This window comes from Notechis scutatus, chromosome 2, assembly GCF_049901735.1.
Source record: "Notechis scutatus isolate UNSWTSFEM ecotype Mainland chromosome 2, rNotScu1.2, whole genome shotgun sequence".
NCBI classification, from domain to species: domain Eukaryota; kingdom Metazoa; phylum Chordata; class Lepidosauria; order Squamata; family Elapidae; genus Notechis; species Notechis scutatus.
Window position 1 is genome coordinate 23430186 of NC_142010.1, and position 17995 is coordinate 23448180.

The 17995-nt window shown below is 43.2% G+C and overlaps 1 protein-coding gene across 8 annotated transcripts in view; it reads right to left on the minus strand.

The window, feature by feature from the left end:
* Nucleotides 1-2900: 2900 nt before the first annotated feature.
* TTLL3 (tubulin tyrosine ligase like 3) overlaps nt 2901-17995 on the minus strand; it is a 41885-nt gene continuing 26790 nt past the window's right edge. For 7 of the 8 annotated variants that reach the window (XM_087954480.1, XM_087954477.1, XM_087954479.1 and 4 more), the window contains exons 10-14: nt 16924-17116; nt 14718-14866; nt 13524-13767; nt 11019-11454; nt 7392-9120 (exon numbers count right to left, since the gene is read on the minus strand). In XM_087954480.1, coding sequence (XP_087810606.1) covers nt 8227-9120; nt 11019-11454; nt 13524-13767; nt 14718-14866; nt 16924-17116 — 1916 coding nt within the window. In that variant the 3' untranslated portion in view covers nt 7392-8226. Of the gene's footprint in view, nt 3036-3304; nt 3463-7391; nt 9121-11018; nt 11455-13523; nt 13768-14717; nt 14867-16923; nt 17117-17995 lie in introns of those variants that run through there. The other variant, XM_087954483.1, reaches the window with a different exon arrangement.

The window sequence follows — 17995 nt, forward strand, 5'->3', positions numbered from 1 at the left end:
GCAGTCTTGTAAATAAGTCCATCTGATCTAGTGATTTCTAACCCTGGATCTTAAATTGATGAGAGATTCAGTCCTATAATGCATGGAAACCTAAGCTTAGGAATCACCAAAGCCATGATTAAACATTGTGGCTGATAATATCTCACCAAGATCACAAGCAGAAGACTATACAAGTCCCATCTAAGGACGTTTTGTGGGTTCTGGAATTTTCTGAATACAAAATGTGTACTCCATTACAATCAATTGGTTTCCTTTACTCAAGAGATGAATTTAATCTCTGGGAAAGGCCTTGGAAGACCCAGTACAAATACAGTTATAGTCATACTCCAAGACGGCAGAGTAGATTATGGCCTTACCTCCACTCCAAGTCATCATGCAAAAGCAATAAAAGGTATATTTTTAAGGGGCTGAATATGCTGTGGCTAGTAAAGATTATGAATTACTCCCCAAAAAACCAAAGAGGAAAAAACCTCAACATTCCATCTTTACATGCATTGCATAAACTAAATCAAAATTTAACCATATTGTACTTTGATTAATTATTTGCTGAAGACATCAGTCCAAAGGTCCTATTAACCAAATTCTAATAGGAAATGAGACATCCAAAACTAGTCAGTCAAATAATACATCCACCAGCAAAAATCAAAATTAGCTAGTGGCTTAAAAGAAAGCAAACTGGTAATTATTTTTCTTCCATTCTCGAATGTCCAGTGTAAACAGAAAAAATTTGACATTTACTATAATTTTGATGATGACTAAATACAATAATATGAAGATAGGAAAAAGTCCCCAAAGTAATGAGTTTGAATTGCTGTTAAGGACATCGATCTCTGGAGAAGATCCTGAGAAAGCTCTGAAGTATTTAGAAAGGCAAGAGAACCATTTTAGAATCTCCTAGTGACGTTGGAATAATTTTGAAGGAGAAATAAATGGAGGAAACATCAAGGAAAAGAATATGCTGTGGCACAGGAACATACAGTTTCATGGACAGCGTGGAGATTCATTACTGATTTAGAGCTTTCTAGAATAAGAATTAACCTAGATTGTGCCTCAAAATATGGAAGGTAACAGGAAGAACAGAAGTGAGGAATGTGGGGACTGTCAGGTGCTGTTGTACTCTGATCTCATTGCCAGTCAGTATGAACGATGGAAAATTGGTATTTATAGTCCAGTCATTTTTGGTAGGCCAGTTTTTTTCTCTTTAGTGGAGCATTTCTGTTTGTGGGAGCATATCATGAACTGAAACTATGGGACACCTATTAAAAAACGTGCTTATTTATAATAAAGTGGTTATTGAAACATTTTTAGCATTTGAACATTTTTAGGTTATTGAAACATTTTTAGGTCTTTCGGCAGCTAAACATTTAAGAACACTCCAATTGCTTGCATTGTCACCTGAATGACAAACTGAAGCAATCCAGGCCAGTTCCAAACTTTCCATCCTAGATTATAATACCCCAAAACAGAATTCAAGGTAATGTACTGCTGTGGCCAAATGGCATGTCCAACCAGGATCAATCAGTAGGTTGTACAATGTTACAAATGCATCCACTGCACTTGGCTACAACTCACTAAAGCAGCCATGTCTTTCCCCAGTATTCTGGAAACGGGCATGGCTACTTTCTTGAGTCATAGACAAGTGCTGTGGGCATGCCTCCACATACTCTATCATCTTTTCGGCACCACAGAAACCTCTCACAGCCTTGCCAATCAGAAGTAACCAAATTGAGGCAGGTTGAACACAGTTAAGGCAGGCACAGGGACCACTGGAGATGGAAAACCATCCTTCCACCTTTTTAAATCTTGTAGATGATTTTTCAGGACATATACTGCCAATGTCATCCCTCTAAAGCAATGTTCCTCAACCTTGCTGGCTTGAAGATGTATGGGCTTCAACTCCCAAAATACCACAGCCAGCATGGGTTTCCAATTGTTTCCCATTCTTCGCTGGCCTTCCCTGCAGATGCCTATTTTTCTTACTGCATATCAGATTCTTGTAGAGGAATCAAATGGCTGAACTATGTTTGTGTCTAGTGGATTTGAAAAAAGAAGTAAAATAGAAGGTGAATATTGAGTAGAGCAGGAAAACATAGGCTTGTACAAAAGGGGAGGGTGAGGAAAAGCAGGGCCATGGAAACAACATTTAGAAAGATGTATTTTGGCAAGATGGAGGATTGACTCCCCCCCCCCACACACATACATAGGCACATATGAGCAGTTGGCACATAAGTTGGGTGGTACCAAAGAATTATTGTGAAATATGCACACTGTTGGAGCAGGATGTTCAAAATAATTTTGTCTCCTCCCAATACAGCACTTAGAAGCACCAAACCCACCACCACTGCTATAAAACTGCACAAACTTTTCATTAAAATAATGTTAGAAACCGTTTTTTAGAAGAATGAAGGATTATTTTCTGAGTTAGCTCCTCTGTTGCAAGCACAGCCCGTAGCTGAATCTCGAATGCTGTTTTCCCCTCTTCTTTGCTTCATCGGCCCGGATGTTTCTTTGCTTTTGACGAATTCAGTCTTATTATTATTCCCCATAATCATTTCCCACGGTTTTCAGTCATTTCCCTTTCTTTTGTGTCAAAGAGGAACGGGGGGGTCACACACACACAAAAAAAAACACCCCACTTATTTTCCAGGACAAGTGAGCGAGAACTTCAGAACATCCTCCAATCACAGGGGGGAAAAAAAAGTCCCCGAAGAGAGCCACAGCAGGAATTGAATTCCCCTTTCTGAACGACACTTATTTATTTTTTTTCAGATTCCCAGCACCAATTCGGAAAAAAAACGTTAACCACTAAAAACAAAAACAAAAAACAAAAAAAAATTGGCTTGGCCAAGCAAGGTGAATTCCTAAGGGCAATTCACATGGAGCAACTTCTCCCTGTTTTATCAGAATGAAGGCACAGAGTCAGCTGCTCGGGTAGAATTAGTCAATGCGGATTCAGAATCTTTCCCCCCCACAGGAGGCAAGACACACATCTGGTTGTCAAAAGCCGGTACAAGAGGTGGCAGCTGCTGCTGATCCTAGGCACATGGGTGGAGAAAGGACGAATGGTTACGGGATGGGGAGAAGGAAACAGGTCCATTTGGGGCTGGGGGTGGGTGGGTGGGGTGACATCTTTGCAAAGAGGCTGTAGCCGTAAATAGGTTTGGGCCATTCTCTTGATAGGCAGGGATGCGGGAGGAACCACAGAGAGGCCATCCATTGTTTGACACGCAGGATTAATCAGGAAATCTTCCTAGGCAGGTGGAATGCGCTCTTCTGTGAGCACTTAAAAAGATTCATAATATACCTGAGCCGGGCAAGTGGTGACTGCTTTGCTGTAGAAGAATTTGGGAGCTGCAGGAAGTAAAGGCCCAGCTCTGGAACAGCAACTCAGCCTTTGCAAATTTGCCACAGCCTTTCCATCTTTGCAGAAGAGGCAGGGGAGCCTGCAGGAAACAGCCAGGCCTGGAGAGGAACCAATAATACAGCACATGGGCTTACTGGCGAGTACCTGGACGGCTCTAAACAGTGAAACATCCTTTCAATGCAGCTGTTCAGTCAAAGAAAATAAAACAACCACCCAAAACTACAGAGTGGACTTAGAAATTATCTAGAAATTGCCTGAGTCAACTGAAGATTGGCAGTAGGCAGTATTAAGCTACCTTCCCAAACTAATTATGGTTTAAGTCATACTTACTAGAAAACCATCAAGACAAATGTCCAGAGAGCACCCCCAACCTGGTTTTGTCCAGAAGTGGCTATTCTCAAGAATACTGAGCATCGTATCTCCACATAGTCGGAGGGCAACAATTGGGGATTGTGGTGGATGTAGTCTGGATTCCCAAGAGGGAGGGGCTGCATTCCCAAGAGTCAATAAAGCTTAGATAGTTCTCTATATTCTGTATATATATTCTGTGTATATTCTGTGCTGCAAATGGCTTGGCAAGATTCTGTCTATAGGGGAGGAACGATAAAGGAAACTGCTCGGAAGTAATTCCACATCTCTTTCTTGGTTTTTGGAATCTGACAGGGATGCAGTTCTAGGGGGTAAAAGGATAATTCTGGGAGAAATATACATGGGCCAAAAAAAGTAAAGGTTTCCTCTTTCAGTCCTGCCTGACTCTAGGGGGCAGTGCTCATCTCCGTTTCTTAGCTGAGGGATCCAGTAGTGTTGGAAGACACTTCCATGGATATGTGGCCAACATGATTATATGCTGAGGTGCAAAACACACGGTTACCTTATTGCTAAAGTGGTACCTATTTATCTACTCACATTTGCATGCTTTCAAACTGCTAGGTAGGCAGGTCTCAAACCCAAGCTTTCCAGCTGACAGGCTCAGCCTCTTTAACCACCGAGCCGCTGCGCCCTGTTCACACGAGCCAAAGGGGCCCACAAAAGACAAGGCATGCCAGAACTACACACTAATCACAAATCACAAATTCTCCTTAAGGGCAGGAACTCTTCAAATAGCAGTCTAAAAATATCTTGAGCATAGTAAATGTTATGTGAACTATGGAAAAAAGGGAGCAGCACTTTTCAAAATGGAGGAGAAGGAAATCTGGAGAAAAAGAAGGGGAGGAAGATTCTCTTGGGTTTTTATGGGCTGACTGAGGGATGCTTTTGCTGCCTTGTCTAGGAAAGGAGATATGGCTGAACAAAACTTGTATTGCAATTCCTCCTATGACCACTCCAGTGATATAACTGTGAGAAGGGGTTGGGGAGAGGCATTTTCTGCTTCAGAATGTGAAACTCAACTACAATATTTCTATCACTGTATCTCAGAGATGGTTCTGCATGATGGCTTGAGAATACAAACTGGATAGCGTCTGATATCAGTCATGAAATTCACAGAGATACCCGCGGCAGCCACTAACTAACAGAATGGCCAGCTGACGGGCAACAGCTGATACCGTCTGACAGCTCCCTTTTATAGTTAGCTGTCAGACGGCTCAGCCAATACAAATGAACTTTGGCTCCCACTCAAAGTGAGGACCGGATCGGGAACTTCTGTAGAATGCAATAATATCAGTCACAAAATTCACAGAGATAGTAGATCAGATTTCTATAAAGAATGGATAGTCCTTGCCAACAACCAAAGCTGTCATTTCAGCTTGGGGATTTCCCACATAGTGGCTGCTAGAGATTTAGTTTACAGGATCCATGTACACATTATTGGAACAATAAATGAAATCTACAACAAAATACAAGTACTCCTTGCTTACCAAACACCTGTTCAGTGACCTTTCAAAGTTAAGACAGTGCTGAAAAAAGAGATTTATGACCAGTCCGCTAATTTGTGACTGTTGCAGTGATTCCCACATTCACATGATTGTGATTCAGGTGCTTGGCAACGAGCATACACAAATGATGTTCACAGAAATCCACACTCACATGATTGCTTATTTGCGACCTTCACAGCCAGATTCTGACAAAGTCAAGGGGGAAACTGGCAGGAAGTCACAAGTCACAGTCACGTGATATTGCATTTAACAACCATAGGTAATTTGTTTAACAACCGGAGCCCAAAATGACATCATAAGTCGACATGGTCACATGACAATTTACTTTACAATCACTCTGCCTAAAAAATTGCCAGGCCCTGTAAATGAGAACCACCTGTAATACACTCTCTGCTCTGCTCCTTCTCTTCTTCCCCTAATAATATTTTAAGCCAATATTTTGGGGCTCTTGAACAAGCTCATTTCTCATTAGTTTGTTTTTCTTTGAAGTTCTTGCCTCAAATTTTCACCTCTCAATATCTTTAAGCAGAGCTCTTTAAAAACTCGCTGCTGAACTATTTTAGTTTACGAGATACCAATGTGGCACTGTTAAATGTGTGGGAACAATCATAAAGGTAAAGGTTCCCCTCACACATACGTGCTAGTTGCTTCCAGCTCTAGGGGGCGGTGCTCATCTCCGTTACAAAGCCAAAGAGCCAGCACTGTCCGAAGACATCTCCGTGGTCATGTGGCCAGCATGACTAAACGCCAAAGGCGCACAGAACGCTATTACCTTCCCACCAAAGTGGTCCCTATTTTTCTACTTGCATTTTTACATGCTTTCGAACTGCTAGGTTGGCAGAAGCTGGGACAAGTAACGGGAGCTCACTCCATTACACAGCACTAGGGATTCAAAACCACCGAACTGCCATCCTTTCTAATCGACAAGCTCAGCATCTTAGCCACTGAGCCACCATGTCCCTTTGGGAACAATCATACTAGCTGTATTTAATAAGTCTGTACAATACTTTGAATTTAATTCCAAAAGGCGCCTCTAAAGAATTGTAGACAGCTGTTATATTTAGGGACCTACATATTTTAAAGCACCTTTTTGAATGAAATCCAAAGCACCACATTCATGAAATTCAGTTTTGGTTTTGCCTTTGCTTACCTTTTGCAGTGTGTCCCCAAACACATCACTTAAAGGCCAAATACGGCTCTCATCATGCCAACCAATTTATGCCACCCTGCTTTTTGATTTATGGATGAATATACCAAGAGGAACATGATACATCAAGCTGGCTCCAGAGAGGCAAAGCATGTAATCATTCTATACAGACCCATTTCCCTTTATATTTTTATAACAATTTTACAAAAGATTTTAAAAGACCAAAACTTTCTGTGCCAGTGTTAGAAGCAATGTGCTGCAATGTATGAGGAGTTCTGGATAATAAAGGGGATTTTAAAAAGAATGGATTGGGACATTTTGCCACTGGCAGATTCACAACACTAAAAATGCTAACTGCAATGAAGCCAAGCTAAATTTTTGTCCTGTTTTGGGAGCGGGGAAATGTGATGGAAATTGAAGATTTCACTCGCTTTTTGCAATTTGGTTGAAGGGAGTTTTTAGTCAACTATTAAAATGTTAGAATTATTCTAAAAACATAATAGGATCATTTCTGAAAAAAGTTCTAGTCTTCCAAGAGCTAGTTTTCCAATGTGCCATTTTTTTTTATTAAACAAAGATAGAAGATGCTTCTTAGCTACCTTATATCTTTTAGAAAGGGCTCCCTTATCTATTTCTGGGTCTTATCTGGCCAACTTTAAATATGTTTAATTAAATCTGAAAAGCAATATTTTGATATATCAATTGCAAGATTAATCTGAGTGATTTAAAAAACTATTTTAGGTTTCACCTAAAACAGGGGTCCCCAACCACCGGTCCGCAGACCGGTACCGGTCCGTGGAACAAGTCCTACCGGGCCGCTGGCTTGCTGGGCGCCGCCATCTTGTTTTGATGAAAAAGTGCTTCCGGTGAGCTCACCGGAAGCACTTTTTCATCAAAACAAGATGGCGGCGCCCAGCTGATGTCGGTACCGGGCCGCGCCATAAAAAAGGTTGGGGATACCGGGCCGCGGCGTAAAAAAGGGGATCACTGACCTAAAAGACCTGCAGTATAAAAATACTGTCTCCTCTTATTCTTCTGTTCCATCTCTCTGACCAAAACCTATTTGTACCCTTTTATAGTACTCTTATTCAATGCACCTGTTTACATGTCCTAGCATTACACTGAAGATTTTAAAAACCTCAAGAATGCCCATTCTTACTGGCATAATTCTTACCCATTTTCCTCAGAAGTCACCTTCCTTTTGGGCTTAAACAGTACTCTGAGGCCAAGAGTGATTACAGTACACGCATGCTAATTATAACCTGCTTAGCCCTGTCTGTCTGAATTCAACATGCTGGCTAACTTTTTTTCTTTCTTTCAGGCATTGAACATATTTAGTCAAGTGTATCACAACTGTTTTCTGATTTGCATTAGATTCTAGAACCATCCCTGCTTACATTTATATTTTTATTTTATTTATGGCAACATTTATACTCTGCTTTTCTCTGTAGGCACATCCCTCAGTTCTTCACCTATGAAAACCTATGCGACCCTGGTTTTTTTTTCCCAAGCTACCATGTAGTCTAGAGGTGGGAACAATGGCCCCTTTATGACTTGTGGACTTCAACTCCCAGAATTCCTGCTGGCTCATGAATTCTGGGAGTTGAAGTCCACAAGTTGTAAAGAAAGGGGCCATCGTTCTCTACTCTTGATGTAGACCCTGGTTTTCTCATGTCTGTCTGACTCCCAGCCTAAGCGTTACTTATTTCCTCTTTTCACACAGCTGCCGAAGATGGTCATCCTAACAGCTGTTCAGTCACCCTGGCCTAGAACTCACCCTGCTATTACACATCCTGGGCAGTTTTTTTGTGTAAAAATATTTTATTGGGAAGGAGGAGAGTTCAACTCCCAACGACATGATTTCCTGTTTGCGTAGGCACAAAGAAGTGTTCCTTGGGCCCTATAGCTTGATTTTTGCCTACAGCAATCAACCTGAGGGGAGGGTTGCTCTTGGGTCCCGGATAGTTTCTGGCTCTCTTGGACAGTCGCCTTTTGATCATAGACGCTCTAATGGCACTGAATTCCACAGTGGAAACTAAATCCACCCCCCTGGGGGACGAAGGCGTGGAGGGCAGGGGTATGTTATGTAGGAAGGAGTGTCCTAAGCATTGCAAACGGGCTTGCACTTTGGGCCTCACCGGATAGGAGGAAGAAAAGGGAGCATGAGAAAGAGGCAGCTCACCGGAGACAGTATGGATTTCCTGCAGATGTAGCCTCAGGCCCGGCTTCCTACCTACCATACTGGTGAGCTTGGCATGATTGACAGTAGGTTCCTGGGGGTTAGCAGTCAATTCTTGAGAGCTCGATTTGGCACAGAGCGGAGCTGGCTGTGACACTTTATCTTCCGACATGACCATCGTCGTAGCCATACTGTGTGCCATCAGCACTCTTCGGTTACGGGGGTCTGCTTTGAGCTTGCTGGGCAGCTTAAACCTCACCGAGCCTGAAGGAGCGACTTTGCTAGGGGTGGGTTTCTCTTTGACTTTGTTCTCCTTCCCAGGAGCTCCTGGCTCTGCGGTCTTGTTGTTTGCTGCTGTCCAGCATGGGGTAGGTGCCCGAGGAAGACTTTGGTTATTGCGCCGGTGAATCGGTTTAGGAACTCTTTGCGGCTGTGGAGCATTCTTGGTGTCAGTGGCTGGCGGGGGGCTTCTTTGGGGTGGAGGTTGAGGCTTCTTCACTGTGCATCCTTCTACCAAAAGGTTAATGCCAATGTACTGGGGAATCTCCACGGCAGCCTGTCGTGAGAAGAAGAGGAATGATGGGGGCGGGCCAAAAGGAATCTATGAATTTCTGCCAAGGGCAAAGCAAGCGCAGGAGAAAACATCTGACCAACTATTTAGTCTGGTGCAAACGATAAGTCAGGAAATATAGCTGATTACCACACCACAACTGAATGAGGCAGGGTGCAGCACTTCACTAGAGCCGTGGTAGCACAGTGGCTAGAATGCAGCATTGCAGGCTAACTCTGCCGACTGCCAGCAGTTTGATTCTCACCGGCTCAAGGTTGACTCGGCCTTCCATCCTTCCGAGGTCGGTAAAATGAGGACCCCGATGGTTGGGGGGCAACATGCTGATTCTGTAAACTGCTTAGAGAAGGCTGTAAAGCACCGTGAAGCAGTATATAAATCTAAGTGCTATTGCCATCACTAATGTTATGTAGATACAGGTGTCCTTGACTTGTAACCGGAGTTTTGGTTGCTAAGCAATAAAGTCATTATTTAATGCCCTGAAGGAGAGCTCTATAGCGCTATTGAAATAAAGAAACATAAAATGCAATTTCTACTGGTGGGTTCTTTTTTGACTCATATTTGAGATCTAGATGCCAACTGACATGGCGTCAGAATGGGCCATAGATACAATTTCTTTCCAGCTCAGGAAACAAACAAACACACACACACACACACACACACACACACACACACACACACAAACACAGAATGTAAGCAGGGAAAATATCTAGACTCATGTGCTACAATTATACCAGTGTGAATTTCCCTGCCTATTCCTTGGGCTTTGTTGGCTAAGGAAATGAAGGGGAAAAAGGCTCAACTGATTAAGCCACTGGAATTGCACAGAAATGTATTTATTAATTATTATTTTGATACGTCGCACATCTCACCAATAAAGCAACTCTGGGTGGTTGACAAAATGGTACCAGGAAAAATATAAAAAGTTAACATTAATAAGACTTAAATTAGAACCAAAGAACTAAAGACCAAGGGGGCAGACAGCACGGGGTGGAGGCTTCTCTCTTACCCCATCAGTCACCCCCAGCATTGAGCACCCCTACGGACGTCCCAGCCAGGGGTGGGATTCTACTTGTTCAGACCGGTTTGGGTGAACCAGATGTTAAATTTGCATCTGGTTCCCCGAACCAGTATTTGAACCGACCGGCTGGCCCTGCCCATCCTGCCCCACCCCTTCCAGGAGTCTTCATGCGACCCATTTTTGATGCAGGTAAGTGCAGGGTCCGTGTGGAGGCTCTGGGAGGGGAGAAAATGGGCCTTCCGGAAGTCCAGAAACGGGCCCTTTTCCGGCTTCCGGAAAGCTTCCAGAGTCCAGGGGAGACCATTTTTGCCCTCCCAGAGGCCGAGGGAAGCCTCTGGACCCTTGGAAAGATGAAAAATGCCTCTCTCCCTGGAAGAATCAGAAGTCGCAAAACGGGCCCGTTTCCGGCTTCCAGAGGGCCTCCAGAACTCGGATGAGGCCATTTTCACCCTCCCGAGGCCCAAGAGAAGCCTCCGGACCTTTGGGAAGGCAAAAAACGACCCTCCCAGAAGTTCCAGTGTCATGTGATCAGCTTTTGCAACCAAAAGTCAATGGGTAAGCCAAATCCATTTAAACCCCATATTACTAATTAACCACCATATTACACCATATTATTAATCATTACCATGATTCCCTTAACAACCATGGTAAGAAAGGTTGTAAAAAGGGCAAAATTTACTTAACAACTGTCTTGCTTAGCAACAAAAACAATGGAGGTTCAACTGTGCTTGTAAGTCAAGGACTACTTTGTACTCTGAGTTGCACAGGCAGAACCCCAAATTAGGTAGATCCGAAAGAAAGAGAATCAACTCGGAAAACGTGAGGCAGACATTCCACGGAACTGGATTCAGACCGGAACGCTCACCTGTTTATAGAGGAGCTCAAAGTTTCCTGTGTTGCAATTGCGATCGTATTTGCGGTCAATTACCACTCGTAAGGTATCCTCCTGCACACTGGCACACAGCCGAGTGGTGATAGACGTAGAAGCTGCCATGGTGGGGCTCGCATTGATCTCAATCAGCCACGGCTGGTAGTTTTCTCCAAAGAGAAAGTCTGCCCCATAAAGCTCAAAGCTGTTTTTGCGGAACTCCACGAGGTCCTGAGAGGTCTGTATGGCATGAATGATGGCCGCCTTCATACCAGGCACAATCACCTTGGACCAGGCCTCGGGCGCCCCCATTTTCCGCAGGTGGATCTGGAATTGATCAGAGGACCACATGTTGTCTGAGGGAAGCTCAGAATGGCGGTTCAGGGAATTCTCATAATGTTTCTGGATGGAGTTATTGCACAGGTGGATGGAACTGGGGTGAAGAAGAAGAAGGGATCAATAACTGGGACCAGATCATATGCAAAGGATTTTAACACAGGATATGTCAACAAAGCGCAGCCTATAGAAACTCCTTATTGGGCACATAGGACAGGTCCTTTTCCTGTCTCGATCTGAAATTATAGAACATACTTTTTTTGGAACTGGAATCAGTCCTCACTTCCTCTGTTTTTTTTAGAAAAGTCATAAAAATACCTCATTTTACTATCTTTCCTACTGGTATTTATCATATGATAATTGTGATTTGATGTTCGTAATTATTATATTTTATTTAGGATCTTTGGTGCTCTCTGAGCTTGGTTGTCTTCTTGCAGACATTTCATTACCTAAACTAGGTAATCTTTAACCATTAGACCAAATTGACTCTCTGTTTGTAGTAGAGTGGAATAGCATTAAGAAAAGTATTAAGCAGTACTAAATATAAGAAAATTAACAATAGCACAAGTTCAATTTGGAAAAATCAAGCAAACAGATATTGGACGCAATGTTCTACAGCAGGCTTGTCCAACCCCGGCCCACGGGCCGCATGCCCAGGTCGCCTCGTAATGCGGACCCAACGCCCACCCCAACCTTCATGAAAGATCCAGCGAGGAGGAGGAGGAGAGGCAGGCGAGGCGGGGCGAGGCGAGCAACAGAAAAGGCGGGCAGCCGCAGCCCAAAAGTCCCGCCCGCCACCTCCTGCTGTTGCCGCCGCCGCCACTGCTGCTGCTTCTGCCCCCGCCGCCGCTGCTTCTGCCCCCGAGAGGTAGGTGCGAGGCGGGCGAGGCGAGCAACAGAAAAGCGGGCAGCCGCAGCCCAAAAGTCCCGCCCACCACCTCCTGCTGTTGCCGCCGCTGCCGCCACCGCTGCTGCTTCTGCTCCCGCCCCGCTGCTTCTGCCCCCGCCGCCGCCGCTGCTTCTGCCCGCCGCCGCCGCCACCGCTGCTGCATTTGCAGGAGAGGTAGGCGCGAGGCGACGAGCTTTCTTCCCCCTCCCCACAAAATTTGGCCGGAAAATTATAAAATAAAAATAAATAATTTTTAATAAATAATTAATAATAAATAATTATTTTATTTTATTTTATTATTTTATTAATTTAATTTAATTTAATTTAATTTAATTTAATTTAATTATTTAATTTAATTAATTATTTAATTTAATTATGTGCGGCCCAAACCAAATTTTCATCTTCTAATGTGGCCCAGGGAAGGTGAAAGGTTAGACACCCCTGTTCTACAGAGTCACATCAATGATCTATTATTTACAGTATTTCTGCATAGTCTGCCATAATAAATGAGAATAGTTTTCTAAGATTTAAGCCCGGAGTCCTTCCTTTTAGCACTTCATCTACGGTAACAGGCAGAGACAGCCTTTTGGGCACACACACACACACGTCTTTGCTTTAATAGATAGACTTCATTCTTGTTTTTTTTCATCTTCTTTTGATTCCCACAAAATAACACTCCTTTGAAACAATATTTCCTTGCTCATTCTGCTATGAAATATATTATTTACAGCTCTTTTTAAAAATTCCTTCAAATATATATCTACTTCTCAGGTGATTTTTTCATATTTGTATTGAACTGATACTCATTTTCAGATTCTTAGTATCTTTGTGTTTCCCCCTTTTTTTCCTTTTCCATTTCCAGTCACCCCATATGATCCTGCTTCCTTTTCCTTGTCTTTTCTATAAGGGACAAACCTAATTACATGCTATTTCATAGCTGCTGTTCAGTAAATTTTTCTATACAAAGGACCCTAGTTTAATGGCAATAGGATTGCCAGTTAAGTCACTGGAAGCATATGACCATGTGTAGCTGCCCATGCTAGAGGCAGTGCTCCAATGTTTTCATATAGACTTCCCCAAATATTTACTCTGGATTAAGATGAATAATCCTGAAGGTTTTAAGGCGACATCAATCTCCCCCCTCCCCAATTAAGACAGTGACTAGATTAAACCGAAGTTCTTAATGAGGCAGAAAATCTCACTGCTTCTTCTTGCTCTTGTGTGCATCCACACATGGAATAATATAGATGATAGAGTCAACAAGAAGACAAACTCACGTATCCAGATTGTGTAAGGAAAAGGGCTGTGTAGAGAAACGGATGTAACTATGTCGATAGAACCAGATGGTGAGGGGATTCCAATCAGTCACCAAAAACCATTGCCGCAAGTCAAACTTGGTGCCAAAGATGAGCAGGGGTGTCTCGATGTATTTCTGTACCACCCATTTGCCGTCCTTGACAATCATGGGGTCACAGTCCACTAGTTTCACAATCTCCTCTAAGCGGTCCATGCACATAATGCCTATTGGAAAATGCTCTTTGTTTATTTGATGTATACCCTGCCTTTCTACATATTTATTTACATATTTACTATTTTCCCACAACAATTCTATGAGGTAAGTTGGGCTGAGAAAAAGTGACTGGTCCAAAATCACCCAGCTGGTTTTCGTACTTAAGGCAGGATTAGAACTCACAATCTCCTGGGGATTGGCTCAAAGTCACCCAATTAGCTTTCATGCCTAAAGTGGGGCTAGAATTTATAATCACCTACTTTGTAGGCCAGCGCTTTAACCACTGCATTAAATTGGTTTTCTGATGAGTACTTAAGCCAGCTAATGAAATGTTTAAAAGGCAAAAGCAAAGTGTAGAAAATTAAAAACATAAAATCAAAATTAACACTAAACAAATCATAAAGTAAATTAACAATTAGAAGCATGATAAAAGAGAAGCGCCCTTCTAAATTTTGCTCAAATACCTTATACATGCCTTTTACTGAATGCTTCATTCATCTTACTGGCTGTAACCAACCACAATAATAATGGATCAAAATCCAAACCCACAGTTTGTTACCAGTGCAGCATATTATTTACAAATAATCTGGATGAAGAGCTTTGGGAAGCCAGAGGGCCATGAAGTTGACAAGGCCAAAATTAGGGTTGAATGATGTCTGTTGACGTTAAATTACACTGAACAGTTCCCCGGCAGCTTTCAATGTCCTTTACCAATTATGTGGAAATACAGAATCTGAGTCCAGATGTCATACTGAGCCACAATATGATTTTCTTAGTCTTACTCATGCAAATTCATCTAGTACAATAGTTTCTTGCCTAACAAACCATGATTAAGGAATGGTTTGATATGATATATGAATCCAGCCAAAACCTCTGCACAGCCTGAAGCATCACCCAACTGCTTTGTCAATTCCATCTCTCAGGCTATTTGAGGTATTTAATTCATGTCCAGCGGACTTACCTCTGCCACGGGACTTAGCTCCTGGTTTGACAATCCAGATGTTTCTGTCCCCTTCCATGTCCAGCTGAGGGACGACTTTTTGCAGCCGTTGCAAGATATCCTCACAGCGCTCAATGAGGCTGTCTGTCTGCGTCATCTGGGCCCCTTCACTGCAGTGACAAACATTCGACTCAATAGCCTGAACACAATGCCCTTCCATGGTCATAACCTGTGCCAGGGAGAGAGAACCTATGGCCTAGGGGTGGCAAATGGCTTCTGAGCCCCTAGAAATTGTGTTATTGCACAACATTTGAGGGCAAGCCATTAAGAAACAACAGCATAATGTGTAAGCCACCCAGAGTCGTTTGTTAGTGAGATGGGTGGCATATAAATTTAATAATTAATAAATACATACATAAATAAATAAATTCCTAACATATGGAGAAAAAAATGTGTCATAAACCGTTTGTCAGGGGGTGGGGGGAAAACCAGGGTCCAGGGTGACAATGAATGATGTGCCTCGGAGTCGGATAGCTGTCAGGATTCCGACGCTTAACTCCATTTAAATCATGAGTCTCTAGCCAAACTCCAAAAGGATTTATTGGGAGTCAAAAGATGTGGCATTGCCTGGGTGTAGCTGAACTCTGAGGCACATCATTCATTGTCACCCTTGACCCTGGTTTTCCCCCACCCCTCTGGGTGTATCATAATTCATATTCTCCAATGGGACACATCCATAGCCAAGAGTCATCGATCATGTTCTCCAGTTAGAATTTTGTGGGGCAGAAACTTCAGTCACCTAGAAACTATCTTTGAAAACATTTATGGAATGCAAGCTCTTGCACTGCTTCCCCCTCCCTTTCTGTTGGTAACTCTAAAAAGACCACCGAAATATTTTATGAGTTGACACCGTTCATGTCAACATACTGAAAGTTCTCATCCACCTCCCTCAACAGGAAGACCATTGGAAATAGTCCCTTGGCATTATCATGCCACTGTTTCCCTACTATAGGCCTTGATTGTCAGAAGGCTGCCTATGTATTTCTTTATTTATTTTTTATTGAGGGGAAGTCCTTGGCTCACGACCACAACTGAGTCTAAAATTTCCATTGCTAAGTGAAGTAGTTGGTTAAGAGCATTGTGCTTCATTTTACGACCTTTTTGTCATCATTGTTAAATGAAGTGTAGCAGTTGTTAAGGGACTCATGCAGTATTAAGTGAATCTGGCTCTCCCCCATTAACTTTTCTTGTTGGAAAGCCACTGGGAAGATCACAAACGGTGATCACATGACCCCGGGACAGTGCAACCATCACTAATACAGTTGCCCAGCACCGGAATTTTGACCAGGTGACCATGGGAATGCTGCAACAATTATAAGGATGAAAATCAATCATGAATTATTTTTTCAGTGCTGTTTTAACTTCAAACGGTCACAAAGCAATAGTTTTTAAGTTGAGGACTACCTGTACAGTTGTAAAAATAAGTATCAACTCATAAAACATTCCTATGCCTGTTTTAATAGTTGCCATAAAAAAAGGGGGGGAGGAAATCTGGAAGAGCAGTTGAAAGCCAAGGCACATTCAACTCTTATCTTTAAAAGATTGTAACTAAAATACCAGAGTTTTAGCCCGTGAAAATCCTTAATTGGAGAATGTGATTGGTGACATACAACCCGTGAATGTACTCAATTGAAGAATCTGGTTTATGAGAGACCCGGGGGAGGGGGAAAACAGGGTCACAGGTGACTGTAAATTACGTATGCCAGAGTTGGCTTCATACAGGGCAGTGCGAGTATGTTGCCTCTAATGAATCCTTTGATGTTTTTTGAAGTTTGGCTTGAGAATCATGATTTAATTAGAGCGGTTGCTGGAATCCTGACAATGAGGTCTATTCAGTGTGGGATTCAACTGATGTAACAACTAGTTCGGTGAGCGCACGCGGTGCATTAGAAAACAGCTCTAAAACTTACCTTACCTTCAGCGCCGGTAAGTAAAACAGCTGAGGCGTGGCAATCCGCTCTGCCGCGCCTATCAGCTGGGCTTCAAACAAAGGAAATATAGGACAGACTAGCTCAGGGGCAGGTGGGCAGGGCCAACTCGGCACCCGAACTACCGGTTTGCTCCAACCGGTCCGTACTGGCTGAATCCCACCCCTGGGTCTATTGATTGCAGAAACTGGTGGCTTCCTTGCCCCCCCCCCCCACAAAGTTCAAACGTTTGTGCTTACTGGGCTATCTGGTAGTAGCTGTGCAGAAAGTCCTGCCAGTGTCCTTTCGAAAGTTGCAAGGCAGATCCAGAATCTCTGTCGATGTCCTGATGTTTCAGGCTGCTCAAGTGCTCCTCACAAGCATGTATTGCTGTCTCAATCAGCTGGGCTGAGAAGTTGGGCCCTTTCTTGTGGCGACCACGATGCTTGGCTTCTAGAAGGGAGAGATTATAGACCCAGCAATCCCTGGGTAGGTGACAAGGGACAGCCTGAGCACTGGTGTCCAAGGGAGGGTGAGGGGCAAAAAGGCAAACAGGTAGAAGATACAAGCCCCCCCCCCCCTGCCTGTTTTGTACCTAAATATCTCAAGTCAGAGTTGACTCCTGATGAGTGCCTAGATGTCATTTTGTTACATGTACAAAAAGGTCCGATTGATCATAATACGTTCCCCATCTTGCTCTACCTACTCAAGGCCCGGGGGCTGGAAACAGTGAAGGACTGGCCCTCAATGCCTCTTGCCAGTGAAAACAAAGCTCACAAGGGCCAGGGTTGTATCTTCTGAATCTGAAGTAAATGTGTCTCAGATTACGTCAAGGTCCCCGGTGTGGTTCTAACTCCCCAATTTCACAACCAAGCTTCCTTTTAAAATAATTCTCAGATCAGTAGCAGAATAATACCCTCTACATCCTTGGTCTAATTAGAGCTGGGCAAGCGAAGATTGCATCCAAGTAGCTGGAGTGCATTTTTACCAGCATTCACAATAAAGAAAATGAGATAAAATCCCTAAAATGGTTCTGGGAAGATAACAAAGCATTCAAGTACAGGAAACGAAGCCTTTCTACGCTCCGGTTGTGCTGCTTTGATTCACAAAGTAGAATTCAAGCCCTTAAAATAGCCAGATCACAAAGGCTATTTCCCTACAGGATATAATCATCATGAAAAGTAGTGAGGCAAAAAGCATTTAAAACCCTCGAGCTTCTCGCCATTTGTCCTGCTCCATGAAGTCCAGCCTTTCAGACTTTCCATAGACTCTGCCACGAAATCAGGGGTGGGCTGCTACGGGTGTGCCCGAGTTCAGGAGGACCCATTGCTA